Source organism: Ailuropoda melanoleuca, unplaced genomic scaffold (assembly GCF_002007445.2).
Source record: "Ailuropoda melanoleuca isolate Jingjing unplaced genomic scaffold, ASM200744v2 unplaced-scaffold1853, whole genome shotgun sequence".
Lineage (NCBI taxonomy): Eukaryota > Metazoa > Chordata > Mammalia > Carnivora > Ursidae > Ailuropoda > Ailuropoda melanoleuca.
The window spans coordinates 1-15,057 of record NW_023187759.1 but is presented as its reverse complement, the minus strand read 5'-3'; the positions used below and the strand labels follow the sequence as shown (position 1 = coordinate 15,057).

Sequence of the window (15,057 nt, the reverse complement as noted above, 5' to 3'; positions counted from 1 at the left end):
CAGCAGATGCTGGAAACTCAGCGACACTAGAGTCTCCACCAGGAAATCATGCCCCAGAGATGCGGAGGAGCAGAGGGTCCCAGGGAAAGAAGGGAACCGGGGATGCATCCAGCATAATGGGAGGCATTATAATCTTCAGTGCACAGAAGTAAACACTAAGGCTCAGAGAGGTACAGTCACTTGCCCAAGGCCACACAGCAGCCAGGAAGGGGCAGATCTGAGATCTGAAATCATCGCTTCCCAAACAGGTGGACAGAGATATAGGGGACATGATTTTAGTTGATACAATGAGAAAGCCGTTCCCTCTTCAACGGTCCTTTATGTCCGCCAAGAGGAAAGGCTCATTTGGTGCCAATATGTTGTCGTTCACACCCTCTTAAACTCCTGCTACATCTCTTCTAAAGAAAGAGTGCAGGATTCGGGATTCAGGCTCAAAGCATTTTTTTAGGTGGCAAACAGCTTTTTGGCAAAATAATCATATTTATTTTTAGAATTATCTTCTGTTGATGCAAATCATACTGGTCTCCCATAGTAGAAGTCCAAAAGGTGGGTTGGTTTAAAGAAAACTAGTAAAGATCCGATCGTGCAGGTGCTGTGCAGACATGGTCAGAATCAGAAAGGCTGCAGGTGCTCTGAGTTGGAAACGCTATTACAGAACGTGGCAAGAAAACTCAGTGGTGGATGGGTCTGCTGCCTCCCGGACTTAAGCGTATCTTCTAGAAGAAAAGAAATTGGAAAAGGCTTCTTCCCAGTGTCCTTGACTGCAACCCTATCCTCCCTGGGCTCCAGAAACTTCAGGCCTGGGAAGGAAGGAGAGGAGGGGAAGAAAGAAATGGACACCAGATGCAGGAATGCCTGCCAGGCACCCCGAAGTGGGTTGATGAGGGCCTCCCAAACTCTTTGCACATGAGAAGTACTTCTCAGTTGCCTTGTGGCCTCCCCCACAAGCTGAAGGGCAAGCTCTCGGTGAAGAGCCAACGAGCCTGGCTGAAGCATGGCATAAAGGAGCAGCAGAACAGCTAGAAGGGCCTGGGCACTGGGGCCTTGTTCAGAGGAACAGCGTCATTGGGCAGAAACCATGGGCAAGGGGCACCTGGATGGCTCAGTTGTTAAGCGTCTGCCTTCAGCTCAGGGCGTGATCTCAGCATTCTGGGATTGAGACCCGCATCAGGCTCCTCTGTTGGGAGCCTGCTTCTCCCTCTCCCACTCCCCCTGCTTGTGTTCCCTCTCTCGCTGCCTGTCTCTTTCTCTCTCTGTGTCAAATAAATAAATAAAATCTTAAAAAAAAAGAAAGAAGAAAGAAAGAAAGAAAGAAAGAAAGAAAGAAAGAAAGAAAGAAAGAAAGAAAAAGACAAACCATGAGCAAGACACCATCCGAATGCTCTCGGCTACAAGGTGATGAGGCAGGAGAGAAGGGAGCCTGGGGAGGAGGGGGAAGAGAAGAGAAAGAAGCAAAAAGGGCTAGGAGATGGAAAAGGATGGCAGGAGTCCAGCCACAATTCTGTGTCCATAAACACAGAAACAGACAGCACGTCTCCATCCTGCCACTGAGTCATTAAAATAGGCCCAGCGATCCAAGTCTTATCTGTTCACATCTACGCAAAGCTCAAATGCATGCATTTAGGAAAGTCTTGACAGCAGCAGAAACATTCTCTTAAGGTTTCTTTTCCTGTAACACACATCGTCAATGACTGAAAGTCAGCGGTGCCCGCAACCAGGCATCTGAGCACACAGAACCCACACGGGGGGCACTGCCTGGGTCTGGGGGTGCTGGGCAGCTGGCTACAAGCAATTGTGGGGAGTTCCAGGACAGCCACATGTACCAAGCGATGGCTGGAGTTGGGGGAAATGAGACGGGGGGCTCTAAAGCATGCTCAGAACATCAGGACTGGTCTTTGCTCTCAGAAACGTCCCCCAGGAAGGAGCAGGCCTGCCCGCTAAGAAAGCCCCCATGTGCGCTGGCAAAGCACAAATCCCCACCTGCCCACTGCCGTGTGGCCTCTGACTTGCCTCTGCTGGCAGTCTGCTGAGAACGTGGAGCCCGGGCTCCCCCAGGCTGCCAGTGCCGCCCCCAAACTCAGTCCCTGCTTCTCTGGCTGATGACGAAGGCTCTGAATGGTAGCCGCAAGCAGGGACTGTGGATGTCAAGGGGGTCAAGCTGCTGGTCTGGGGAACATCAGGGGTGAGTGACGAGCTCTCTCAGCAGTGTCAACTTAGAGATATGACCCCGACTCAAATGGCAGACCATTCGGGGGACCCTTTCTGTGCACTGGCTCTTGGGGGATCCCCCACCTTAGAATCTGCGCTCAGCCACGTGACTTACTCTGAGCAACAGAATGTGGCACAAACGACTCCATGCCAATGCTGAGCCGAGGTCTCAAAAGGCCTTGCACGCTTCTGCTTGCTTTCTTGAAAACTGCCACCATGGCCACATACACATACACATACACTGGCCTGCCAGGGAGTGAGACACGCATGGCTCAGTTTCCCCCACGTTCCTCGCCAACAGTCGGCTGACCATCAGAAGCGGAGCCGCCTCGTTGGCCATCAGCTGATCACAGACACATGAAGAAGTCCATCTCAGACCAGAAGACTCTCCCAGCCCATACGGTCAAATCACAGAATTGCAAGCTAAACAAATGGCAGTGTGAGGCCACTGAGTTTGGGGATGCTTTGTTATGCAGCATTATTCATGTTGACAGCTAACTGATAAAAGGGAGTGAGAACTGTTTCACCTGCCTTGAACCTCCTGGGGAAAGACCAGGCAGCTGCCATGAGACTCGGGGTCTGGGTCACTGGGGTGGGGTTGGGAGGACACAGTCTTCCACAGGGAACGTTTCTCAACTTCCTATTAAAAAAAATTCCCAAGGCGCAGAAACAGAAAATAACCCATGGTCACACATTTCTCTGTTGATACATATTTTCTCTCTGTATAGACACAACACTTCAGTAAACAGTTACAAGATATGTTGGCAACACTGAGAAAAGGAGGAGGGCACTCCATAGACAGAACGACTTCCCACACACTCGATTTCCAGGACACAAGGACGCACACAATATATAGAGACCGAAATAAGCACAGTAAGCTGAATAAATAGGAGTGGTTCCAAATCACAACCACGGACACGTCTCTGTAACACCACGAGAGAGAAGGCGAAGAGGGGACTGTGTCCTGTACTTTGTGACTGGTCTGTTGAGAAAATAAGTAAGAATCGGAAGGTCTAGGACCTGGGTCTTGCTAAAATGATGTCCTCTGTAACGATCAGCTGAGTGGCTAGATACACTTTGATGAGGGGGGAGGGGCCTTTCACAGATTCCCTGCCCCCCCCCCCCCCCCCCCCCCCCCGCCGCACCGTCCGGGGAAGGTGGAGACCAGAGCTAGGACATGCATTTGTCACAGAGCACACTCTTTGGAGGCAAAGATCATGTAGGTTTTGTCCGCCCTGCTCAAGAGGCCCCCGCGGCAGGGACTAGGGGGGTTGGGTGCAGCTGAAGGCACTGGGGCCGAGGGGTTGGCCTTCACAAGCATGCAGGGCAGGGATTCCTCCCCCTCCTGGTTTGCTCAGGACAGAGGACTAACATACCCTCTCTATGAACGCTTCCCTGTGCTTTGAGTCTCCTCCCCTCTCCAAATGCCTCCCTGCCATTCTGGGGAGGAGCCTTCCAACCTGACACTGTTTCTCCTGATTCCCCTGCATTCTCAGAAGAGAGTTGGCAGGACGGCTGGACAGAAAGACTAGGGTAGCCAGGGCAAACCAGCCAGCTCAGGGTCTGTCAGTGATTGGCAGCCCTCTGTGTGAAGACACGGAGGGGACCGTGCCCAGACTTAGCCAGTTCATCAGCACGTTTCCCAAGGAAAACACATGCCCCAGTCTACCCAGGCTGACCTCTGCTTTCCTCTTCTTCCTTTGTCCTGAGCAACCAAAGGTACCTAGGGAGAAGCCCGCCTCCCAGATTTCTCTGGAAGTGGCTTTCACCAACACACACCTTCCCAGCTTCTGGCGCACCAGACCCAATGTGTAGGAGAGGCGAGGTCTTCCCTAGGAGATGAAGAAAGGGATGTGCAATCTGCCCTGCCTGGGGGTGGAGGGGGGAGGGCTCTGGGCAGACCCCGGGGAGCCTCAGGCTGTCTCACACACAGACCTTCCAGGGAGAGGCCTTTCTTGAAAAGAAGAAAAGAAGTCTCTCCTGGGGTCAGTGGAGAAGAAAAGGAGGAGAGAATACAACAGAGGGAATCCAGACCCTCAGAGGGATGTGGACTCCTGTGGGCTTTTTCCGAATAGGAGGAAGCCTCAGGACACAGGAGATGTAAAGAAAAAGCGGGGAGTGAGATACACTGGTAGCCCCGATGTCAGTGGGTTCTCAAATGGGGACATCCGGCCATATCTGGAAACGTTTTGGTGGTCACAACTGGGTTGGGGAGGGGGCCCTACTGGCATCTAGCAGGTAGGGGCCAAGGTTGCTGCTCCACACCACAATACGCAGCCCCTCTCAGAAAAGAGCTACCCAGCCCAATGTCAACGGGGCCGAAGTGCAGAAACTGCTCCAAGCTAGCCTTCCAGCCATGTTCTGGAATACTTCCAGAGGCCCCTTTCAGAGCACAGAGGCAGCCCCACAGACCTCTCCTACACCAATTCCCCCAAAAACTCCCTCCCCACGTCGCATCTGACAGGACAGTTTGGAGGGATTGGGACAGAGTCAGAGAGAGGCAACCATTCTAGAAGCCACCCACGAAAATGCTCGCTCCGTCCACGGATGCACCCTGACTCCCACAAGGGAGGAATCCCAGACTCGGACAATCTTTGGTCAAACGGGAAAACGTAAGGCTGAACTGAAGGGGCAACCCCTCGACCCCACCTGCCTGGGCGGCCAGAGTTGGGGTAGTTTCTCTTTGCACAGAAGTCCATGCTCAGGAACAGACACCAGAACCTTGCTCCCAGGGCCGCCAGGAGGAAAAGCGGGCTGGAGGGGCGGGCGGTGGCTCGGCGGACACAGCCGGGGTGAGAGGCCCTCACTTGTTCTCGATCAGAGTCTGCACCTTGCACACGAGGTCCCGGGCCAGCTTCAGGACGTGTTTGGTGTTGTGCCGCTCGGCCATTTCTGAAAGAGCGGAAGGGAAGAGCACATGAGCCTTCTTCTGTGTCCATCCTGGGGACCCACTTGCAGCTTCTAGAGGGGGGGTCCCTGGGGGCATCCCCATCATCGTCCTCTGGAATCATCCCGCAGCAGCTCTGGAAGCAGAGACTTTGGGGAAGACCTGCCCCTTTGGACCCTGGTTTCCTCATCTGTAAAATGGGGGTTACAACGGTTTCTGCCTCACGAGGCCACCGTGAGATCAAACGAGAGGATGTGGGTTCACAGTGCGTGCTTGAAAAAGTTAGGTCTTCCCACCCACCTCGAATAAACACCACGACTGGGGGCCTTTCAAGAAAGCAATGCTGGGGACACCTGGGCGGCTCAGTCGGTTGAGCGTCTGCCTTCAGCTCAGGTCATGATCCCAGGATCCTGGGATCAAGTCCCTCATCGGGCTCCCTGCTCAGCGGGAAGCCTGCTTCTGCCTCTCCCTGCCCCAGCTGGTGCCATTCCTAGCTCACTCTCTCTCTCAAATAAATAAAATCTTAAAAAAAAAAAAAAAAAGGAAAGCAACGCTGAGCACATAGTCGATGTTAAAATGTACAAAAGGATGAAACAACAGAAGATGGGAGGGGAGGGGAGAAAGTAAAAATAATAATTTTATTAAGAGCTACATAAAATGATTGGATCTTAAAAGTGGAATAATCCTAAACCTAGATATTTATCATAAAGAAATCATTTACTGGACCATTTACTGGAAATCGTTACTGGATCATTTACTAGGAAAAAGGCACTAAGACCATGGTTTCCAAACTGGCTACCACGGTACCCCAGGGTGCCGTTGTGAACTCAAAGAAATTATGAGGGAGACACAATGATATTCCACGTCTGTTCAATACCCCACAAACCAGTAGTGGAAGGCAGGTCACAAACTGCACTATGCTCCTATCAGTGACTTTATATCTTTGCAACACTAGGTCTTCTGCAACAGTTGAAAGAGCGAGTTTGAGAAAAAGCAAAAGCCTCGTGAAAATCACTAGGGAACAGGACATAAATGAAGGTAATGGTGTCCAATCTGGTTCCAAGGTTTGAGAAGCTGCACAAGCCCCGCAGGTGGATGTATCCCACTAATTGTTGTACTACTTATTTAAGAATGAGATAAAAATATTATTTTCTTTTGACTGTGGAAAAGATGGGATGGGAAAAAAAAGTTTTTATAATGAAGCCATTAAATGCCATATGGTTTCTTGGGTTGGATGCTGGAGCGGAAAAAGGGCATCACTTAAACACCAAGCAAAGGGCACCTGGGCGGCTCAGTCAGTTAGGAGTCTGCCTTCAGTTTGGGTCATGATCTCAGGGTCCTGGGATGAGTCCCACGTCGGACTCCCTGCTCAGCAGGGAGTCTGCTTTTCCCTCTCCCTCTGCCCTTCCCCCTGCTCATGCTCTCTCCCTCTCTCTCAAATAATACGCAAGTAATGAATCACGGAACTTTGCATCAAAAACTAGGGATGTACTGTATGGTGACTAACATAATAAAAAATTATTATAAAAAATTTTTTAAAAAAACAAAAATAATCTTTAAAAAAAACACAGGAAAAATCAAATAAAGTCTTTAGTTTAGTTAATAGTAATGTACCAATGTTAACTTTAGTCATGACAAATGTTCTAGGATCACGTAATGTAGAGACACTAGGGGCAGCTGAGTGGAGGGTATCAAGAACTCTTTGTACTATCTTTGCAACTTTTCTTTAAATCTACAGTTATTCCAACATAAAATTTTTATTTTATTTTTTTATAAAGAATTTTTTTTTAAGATTTTCATTTATTTATTTGACAGAGAGAGAGAGAGAGTCCGTGAGAGAGGGAACAAAAGCAGGGGGAGTGGGAGAGGAAGAAGCAGGCTCCCAGCCAGGCACCCCAGAAACATTATTTTATTTTTACTTTTAAAACAAAAATTTTAGAGGCGCCTGGGTGGCTCAGTGGTAAAGCGTCTGCCTTCAGCTCAGGGCATGATCCCGGGGTCCTGGGATCGAGTCCCGCACCCGGCTCCTCCACTGGGACCCTGCTTCTTCCTCTCCCGCTCCTTCTGCTTGTGTTCCCTCTCTCACTGGCTGTCTCTCTCTCTCTGTCAAATAAATAAATAAAATCTTAAAAAAAAATAGTAGCAAGAGCTTCCAGCAATTCGGGGTCCCTCAGATGAGCCGGGTATCTTGTGATAGGCTTTACCCATGTTGTCTCATTTAATTGTCCCAACATTTCTGTGAGGGAGGTGTTAGCACCATTCTATCCCCAAGGAATCTGAAGCCCAGAGACAAGAAGTCACTTGCCCAAGGTCACACGGCTCCCAAATGGCTGGATCCGAATCTGTATCTGTTTGATTTCCAAGGCTGTGCCTTTCTCACATCACTTCAAATGCCTTCCCGTGGCTGCCTTTGTGCACATCAACACTCAGAAGCACACTTTTACCCCATTTTACAGATGAGGAAGAGACACTTAGAAAGGGGGGAAGTGACTTATCCATGGGCACAGCTGGTTAGTGGCAGGGTCAGGGTTTGCCCCTGAGCCTGATCTCAACAGCCATGCTCCTTCCACTAGATCCCTGAGAAAAATGCTTTCTCTGCATTACAAGATGTCAACTCATCCATTTAGTAATAGACCCAAGAAGTGGATGGAACCCCCCCCACCCTGTATCCCCTTCACCGCGTGTCAATCTCAATGCATCTCCCACCCTCCGAGGCCCCAGGAAGGGGCCTCTCAGAAGCCCGCACTCCTCAGATGACACCCTGGTCATGCGGGTACCGTTTAAAGAATTTGATGATGTCCGTGAAATCCATGTTGTTCTCCAAGATGATGTCACGGTAGACCTCCACCAGAGCCAGCGCGATGAAGAGGACATAGTGGGCGGACGAGACGTGTTTGGCTGCCCAGATGGTCTCCCAGACAGAGAAGACGTCATCGTAGACGAGTTCTGCCAAGACACCAGTACGCACATGCGTGGGGAGAGGGTCAGCCATGGAGCTCACGTGCTGCCCTCCCTCTGGGAGAATCCCCGGCCAGCTGTGCCCTGCACTTCGGTCCTCATGCAGCAGACAGCGAGAGCTCAGGTCAGGAGGGAGGAGACCTGCATGCTGCCACGTGACCATCAGGAGCCTCAGTTTCCCCATCTGTAGAAAAGGCTGTGCAGACTAGGGGGTTGTAAGTTACCAGCTTCTGTACGGGGAGGAACTAAGCATGGTTGGGTTTGATTTACACTGACCTGTCCCTGCTCTGCTCCTTGACCAGTATCCCCCTTTCTCCCTGCACCTTACACCTCCTTTAGCACCCATGGGGGTATCCCCTTGCACATGGGCAGAGCTGGCTGCTCCCTCTGGGGCTGGTCAAGGAACGAGAGAGAGCAATGGTGGAGAGCAAGGCTTCCTGTGTCCAATAAACTCAGCCCGAATCTGGCCCCACCACTTACTGGCAAGGCAACCTTGGGCTAGTTACTTCCCCTCCGCCAGCCTCTCCCTCTCCTCTTCTGTAAGTGGGGTGAGGCTCAAAGAGAAAATACATAGGAATGGCTCAGCACACTGCTGGCATGTAATAAACATTTCCCTGCAGGGTAGATACTCTTATCAGCGCCACCCCCACTTTGCACAATACCGGGGTGCTGTGCTATACCCCATTTCTAAGTCACATGGGCCACACGCTGCATGGGACAAGGGGTGCCTTGCCTCCGATAAGCAGCATAACAGAATGGAAAGGAACTAATGGGGCTTAGGAGGTGGACAGGGGTGGCCTAAAATCCTGGCTCTCCTGGTCCTACCTCTGAATTGAATTCTTAGTTTCCTCATCTGTAAAACGGGGACCGTAACAACATATATTGGCATTGTGTCATTGCAAACCAGGGCAGGTGAGCCAATAGTCAGAACTCGATAAATGGATGTTCCTCTCTTCCTCTGGCTTTGCTCCAACACCCCCAGCCTCTCCTCCACAGTCCCTTTCTTCCCCTGAGGCTCTGCTGCAAAGACTCTGGGAACAACATCCCAGTTTGAAATCAATACCTCGCTTGAAATCCAGCAGGAACCAGCAGTAGCAGAAATAGAAGTGAGTGTAGTCCCCGTTCTGATGCATCAGCTCAAAGAGCTCTGAGTCCAGAATCTGCCCGCGGGAGAGAAGGTTGGCATCAGCCTCCTGGCAAGAGGCTGTGGCCCAGAGAAGTCCGCTGAATAAAGGACGACCCTCTTACCGGACACCACACCGCCCCTACGGCTGGGTGGAGTTAAAAAATGGGCAAAAGATTTGAAGTGAAAATCGACCCAGCACAGGTCAACCCAACTGTTTCTCCAAAGAAGATATGCAAATAACCATAAAGCACGTGGGAGACGCCCAGCATGATGGGTCAGGAAAATGCAAATCAAAACCATAACGAGATACCACTTCAGAGCCACTAGGACAAGAATCAAGAATCGAAAGGACAGACAACAAAGCATTAGTGACGATGGAGAGAAACTGGAACCCTTGTATGCGGCTGGGGGAACGAAGCGTGGGGCAGCCGTAAGATCCTAAGGATCTCACCGAGAGAAATGCAAACAGACTGCCACGTAAAAACCCGTACACGAATGTTCAGCACAGGGCAGTTCCCAAGAGCCCAAGAGCAGAAACAACCAACAACCCAAGTGTCCATCAATGATTGGCTGGATACACAAAATATGGCGGAGCCATCCAATGGAACATCATCTGGGAATGAAAAGGCATGGCCTCCTGGTACCAGTACCACACAGATGCACCTTGAAAACGTGATGCTGAGGGAAGGAAGCCAGACACAAAAGGACACGTTATGTTACTGCGTTTCTATGAAATGTCCGGAATCAGTCAAACTATGGAGGCAGAAAGTAGATTAGTGGTTGCCAGGAATTGGGGTGAGGAACTGATATTACCATGGTTACTGGGGTTTCTTTTTGGGGTGTGAAAATGTTCTGAAATTAGTGATGGTTTCACCACTGTGGTTTATTCTAGAAACCACTGGATTATATATTTAAAAAGGGTAAATTACATGGTATGCGAATTATATCTCAATAGAGCTGTGTGCGTGTGACAGAGAAATATATCCAGATGTTACTTTGAGGATATTATGCAGAGGAAGGGTCCAATAACTTTGGGAAATGCTAGAGAGGGACGACATATAACTGGGAAAGTAAAGGCTCTGAGAAGTCCTGCAATTAAGAAACCTGTTTCATATTGTTTTAGCCAGTGTTTAGAAAACTTTGTTGGAAAATGGTACTTTTTTTTTTTTCTCTTAACACCTGGTAACTTTGGAGAAAGTTACACTAGACTGAAGGTTTCCCAAGGCACAGTAAGATCCTCATTTTTAAAAAGACTTTATTTTTGGGACGCCTGGGTGGCTTAATCAGTTAAACATCTGCCTTCAGCTCAGGTCATGATCCCGGGGTCCTGGGATCAAGTCCTGTATCAGGCTCCTTGCTCAGCGGGGAGCCTGCTTCTCCCTCTGCCTCTACCACTCCCCCTGCTTGTTCTCTCTCTGGCAAATAAATAAAATCTTAAAAAAATAAAAATACTTTATTTTTTAGAACACTTTAGATCTATAGAAAAATTGAGAAGACTAGAGACAGTTTCCATATACCCCACACTCAGTTTCCCCTATAAGGAGCATCTTACGTTAGCATGGTCCATTTGTTACAATTAACGACCCACTGATGACATGTTATTAACTAAACTCCATAGTTTTATTTGTTTATTTATTTTCTGTTCTAAGAACCCATCTAGGATAACACATTACGTACAGGTCTTCTCTCTCTTGGGGCTCCTTTTGGCCAGGATGGTTTCTCTGGCTTTCCCTGTTTGTCATGACCTTGGAAGTTGTGAGACCAATTGTCACGTCTTCTAGGGGAGCCTTCTCTGTTGGAATTGGTGATGTTTTTCTCGCGATGAGACTGGGATTTGGGGTTATTGGGAGAAAGACCACATGGGTAACATGCCATTTTAATCCCACCGTGTCACAGGCACCTGCTACCCACATGATTTCTGACCGGTAATGTTGATTTTGGTCACCTGAAATTGGGAACTGTTTGTCCTCTAACATCATCTCCTTTTTCAAAATTGATTTTGCTATTCTCGGTCCCTTGTATTTCAAATGAGTTTTAGGGTCAGCTTGTCTATTTATACAAAAAATACAGCTGGGATATCAATAGGGATCACACTGGCTGTAGATCAATTTGGAGAGTATTGCTGTTAACACTACTAAGCCTTCTGATTCATAAACATGACATGTCTTTCCATTATTTAGATCTTTTAATTTTTTTTAAAGCTTTTATTTATTTGAGAGAGACAGAGTACATGAGCAGGGAGAAGGGGTAGAGGGAGAGGGAGAAGCAGGCTCCCCACTGATTAGGGAGCCCACCGGGCTCAATTCCAGGACCCTGAGATCATGACTTGAGCCAAAGGCAGATGCTTACCTGACTGAGTCACCCAGGTGCCCCTAGATCTTTAATTTTGTTAAGAATGTTTTACAGGTTTGGTATACGGGCATACCTTGTTTTATTGCACTTTTCTGTGTCATTGAGCAAGTCTATCGGCACCATTTTTCCAATGGCATTTGCTCACTTTTTGTCTCTGTGTCACATTTTGGTAATACCTGCAATGTTTCAAATGTTTTCATTATTATCATGTTTGTTACAGTGATCTGTAATCAGTGATTATGACTCGCCGGGAGCTCAGATGATGATTAGTATTTTTTTTCTTTTAGCAATAAAGTATTTTTAAAATAAGGTAAGTACATTATTTTTCTAGACGTAATGCCACTGCACACTTAACAGACTACAATGTGGCATAAACACAACTTGTATATGCACCGGGAAATCAAAAAATTCATTTGACTCACTTTATTGCAATATTTGCTGTATCACAGCAGTCTGGAATTGAACCTGCGAGTCTTTCACTTCTTCTGTTAAGTTTATTCATAAATATCTTCTTTTAGATGCTATTACAATTGGAATTGCCTTCCTAATTTCGCTTTTGGATTGTTCAACGCACATGTATAGAAGTACAACTGACTTTTGTATATATATCTTGTATCTTGCAACCTTGCTGAACTTTTTTTATTAGCGCCAATATTTTTTTTGGGGGGGGAGGGAAGCAGGAGAGGGAGAGAGAATTTTAAGCAGGCTCCATGCCCAGTGTGGAGCCCGACACAGGGCTCGATCTCACAACCTGGAGATCATGACCAGAGTCGAAATCAAGAGTCAGATGTTTAACCTACTAAGCCACCCAGGCGCCCCTCCAATACTTTTTTTCTTATTCCTTGGGATTACTATATGCAAAAATCACATCATCTGCAAATAGATAGTTTTACTTCCTTTCCAGTATGCTACCTTTTATTTCTTTTGCTTCCCTAATTGTCCTGGCTAGAATCTTCTGTAGCAAAAGTGGACATCCTTGTCTTTTTCCTCCTCTTAGGAGGAAAGCATTCAGTCATTCACCATTGAGTATGAAGTAGCCGTAGGTTTTTCTTAGGTGCCTTTTATCGTGTTTAGAAAGTTTCCTTCTATTTCTAGTTTGTCGAGTGTTTTTAACATGAAAGGGTGTCGGATTTGGTCAAATGCCATTTCCTCGTCAACTAAGATGACCATGTCATTTTTGTCCTTAATTCTATTAGTATAGTGAATTACATGGATTCATTTTCATTCATTGAACCAGCCTGTGTTTCTGGGATAAATCCCATTTGGCCATGGTATATAGTCCTACTATATCTTGCTGGATTCAGTTTGCAAGTGTTTTGCTAAGGATTTTTGTCTTTATATTCATAGAGGACATCAGTCTGTAGTTTTCTTTTCTTGTCATGTCTTTGTCTGGTAGAGGTATCAAGGTACCAATGGGTCCTCATATAAAGAATGGTCTTATAGAGTGAGTTGGAAAGTATTCCCTCCTATTCTACCTTTTGGAAGAGTTTGTGAAGAACTGGTATTAATTCACCAGTGAAGACATCTGGGCCTGGGTTTTTCTTTGTTCCCATTCACGTTTGTAAAATCAGTGGCTAGCAAAGGCCTGGAGGGGTGTTGGGCACCTGGCGATAAGTGTTGGCTAATGTGGAATGAACTTTTTATTTTACTAGGACCTTGGCGTGTTCACCAACAGGTCCTCTGAGCACCTGCACTGACCCATTCCATGGAGTCACAAAATGAGGTTAACATCCCCTCCTCTGCAGTAGGGAGAAAATTGCCTGAGTGGGGAGGACATACTCACCGTCATCCAGGATGATCCAGGATGACCAACAGTGGAGCCAGGAGGTCACACATGCCCTGGACATAGCCGATCTCAATGTGCTGCCAGATGTAGCTACGAGAGAGACAAGGGGCCCAAGGATGGCACTCACGACCTGTCTCTCCAACCCACTCACCCTCTCCCTCCTCCCTGACACAGTCCCCCACCCCTCACCTGGACCACTCACTCCTTCAGCTCCCACCTGCATTCCCTTCCCCCATCTAACACTCTTCAAATATCCTATTCTCAGGCACCACAATGGCCTTCCTAAAGCCCAACTCAAAGCACCACATGTTCACAGGCCCCCCACTATGACAAGACAACCCCTTCGCTGGGGGTACACGGCATTCCCTGTCTCCTCCCCATCACAGCCCCACCACCTCCTGGTACTTCCTCCCCTCTGGCACACATTCATGCCCCTGTGCTCTGAACTAGCGGTTCTGTGCCTGGAGTTCCCATCTGCCCCGTAATAATAAGAACTAATATTTACTGAGCATTTACTGTATACTCAGCCACTAAACATGTCTTACACCATGAAATTCTCAAAATAATCACATGAGAAAAAGGCCATAACCCAGAAAAAGTTGGTTTATCCTTCCTTCTTCCCTAGCGCCTTTTCATTTGAATGTAACATTCTATATTAAAGTCCGCAGAGGCAGGATCTGAACCCAGGTGGCCTCACCACAGGATATGTATATGCCAAGTGGTTTCTTGAGTCTCTCCTAATTTTGTCAAAGGCCATCTTGAATGTCACCTCCTCTGTGAGGCCTTCCATGATTTCTCCCAAGGCCATAACCCAGAAAAAGTTGGTTTATCCTTCCTTCTTCCCTAGCGCCTTTTCATTTGAATGTAACATTCTATATTAAAGTCCATTATATTTGTATCTCCTCAACTCAATTTTGAGAGGCAATGATTGCTTAGGAGACTGTAAAATAGAAGAGTTAAGGGATAGTACTTATTAATAAAAATGAGTTAGAGCAGGGGTTGGCACACCTTTCCTGAGACGTCCGGATAATAATTATTTTCAGCTTTGCACGCCGTGCGTTCTCTGTCTCAACTACTCAACTCTGCAGAAGCAATCATAGAGACTATGCAAACAAATGGGCATGGCTGGGTTCTAATAAAGCTTTATTTACAAAAATGAGTGGTGGGCCGGATTTGGCCTGTGGACTATACTAGTATGGGAACCCCTGAGTTAGAGTAGCCTGGAGAGATGCCCAGGATGCATTATTAAGTGTATAAAGTAAGTTGTAGGAGAGTGTATTAATCCCATATAGATAAAATTAAAAAAACATTAAAACACATACGCACTCATGTGATGTTATATAATACACAACATCTACTATGTTATTTTACACATAAATATACACACGGCTTGGGGGGATGTTTACTCAGTTGTTAGCCATAGTTTCTTCTAGGTGAGGGGGCATGATGACTGGAGAGGCAAGCGGCTTCTCTTCAGACCTTAGGAACTTGTGGTTTCGCTGGTTGATTGAGGTTTGTAATAAGCCTGAGTTACTTCCATACTTTAAGAAAGAAACTATTCAGTGTGCCGTGAAAAGTAACGAGAGGCGCCAGGTCTTGGCTTAAGGAGACAAAGCACAAGATTCTGGAGCCCGAGAGACGTGAGTACGAGCTCCTGCTCAGCCAACTGCCCACTGGGGGACGGGAGCAATGCGCTGGCCCTCACCCTCCATCTCCTCCCCTGTGGACGGGGTAACACTT

The 15,057-nt window shown here is 47.7% G+C and overlaps 1 protein-coding gene across 1 annotated transcript; it reads right to left on the bottom strand.

Annotated features, from left to right (window-relative positions):
* Positions 1 to 1,328: 1,328 nt before the first annotated feature.
* LOC100483657 lies at positions 1,329 to 10,443 on the bottom strand. Its single transcript, XM_002931280.4, has 3 exons — positions 9,117 to 10,443; positions 7,873 to 8,041; positions 1,329 to 5,100 (listed from the first exon to the last, which is right to left on the bottom strand). Exons 1-3 carry the CDS (start codon positions 9,184 to 9,186, stop codon positions 4,626 to 4,628), a joined length of 714 nt encoding a protein of 237 aa, XP_002931326.3. The 5' UTR covers positions 9,187 to 10,443; the 3' UTR covers positions 1,329 to 4,625.
* Between the last annotated feature and the right edge of the window lie 4,614 nt (positions 10,444 to 15,057).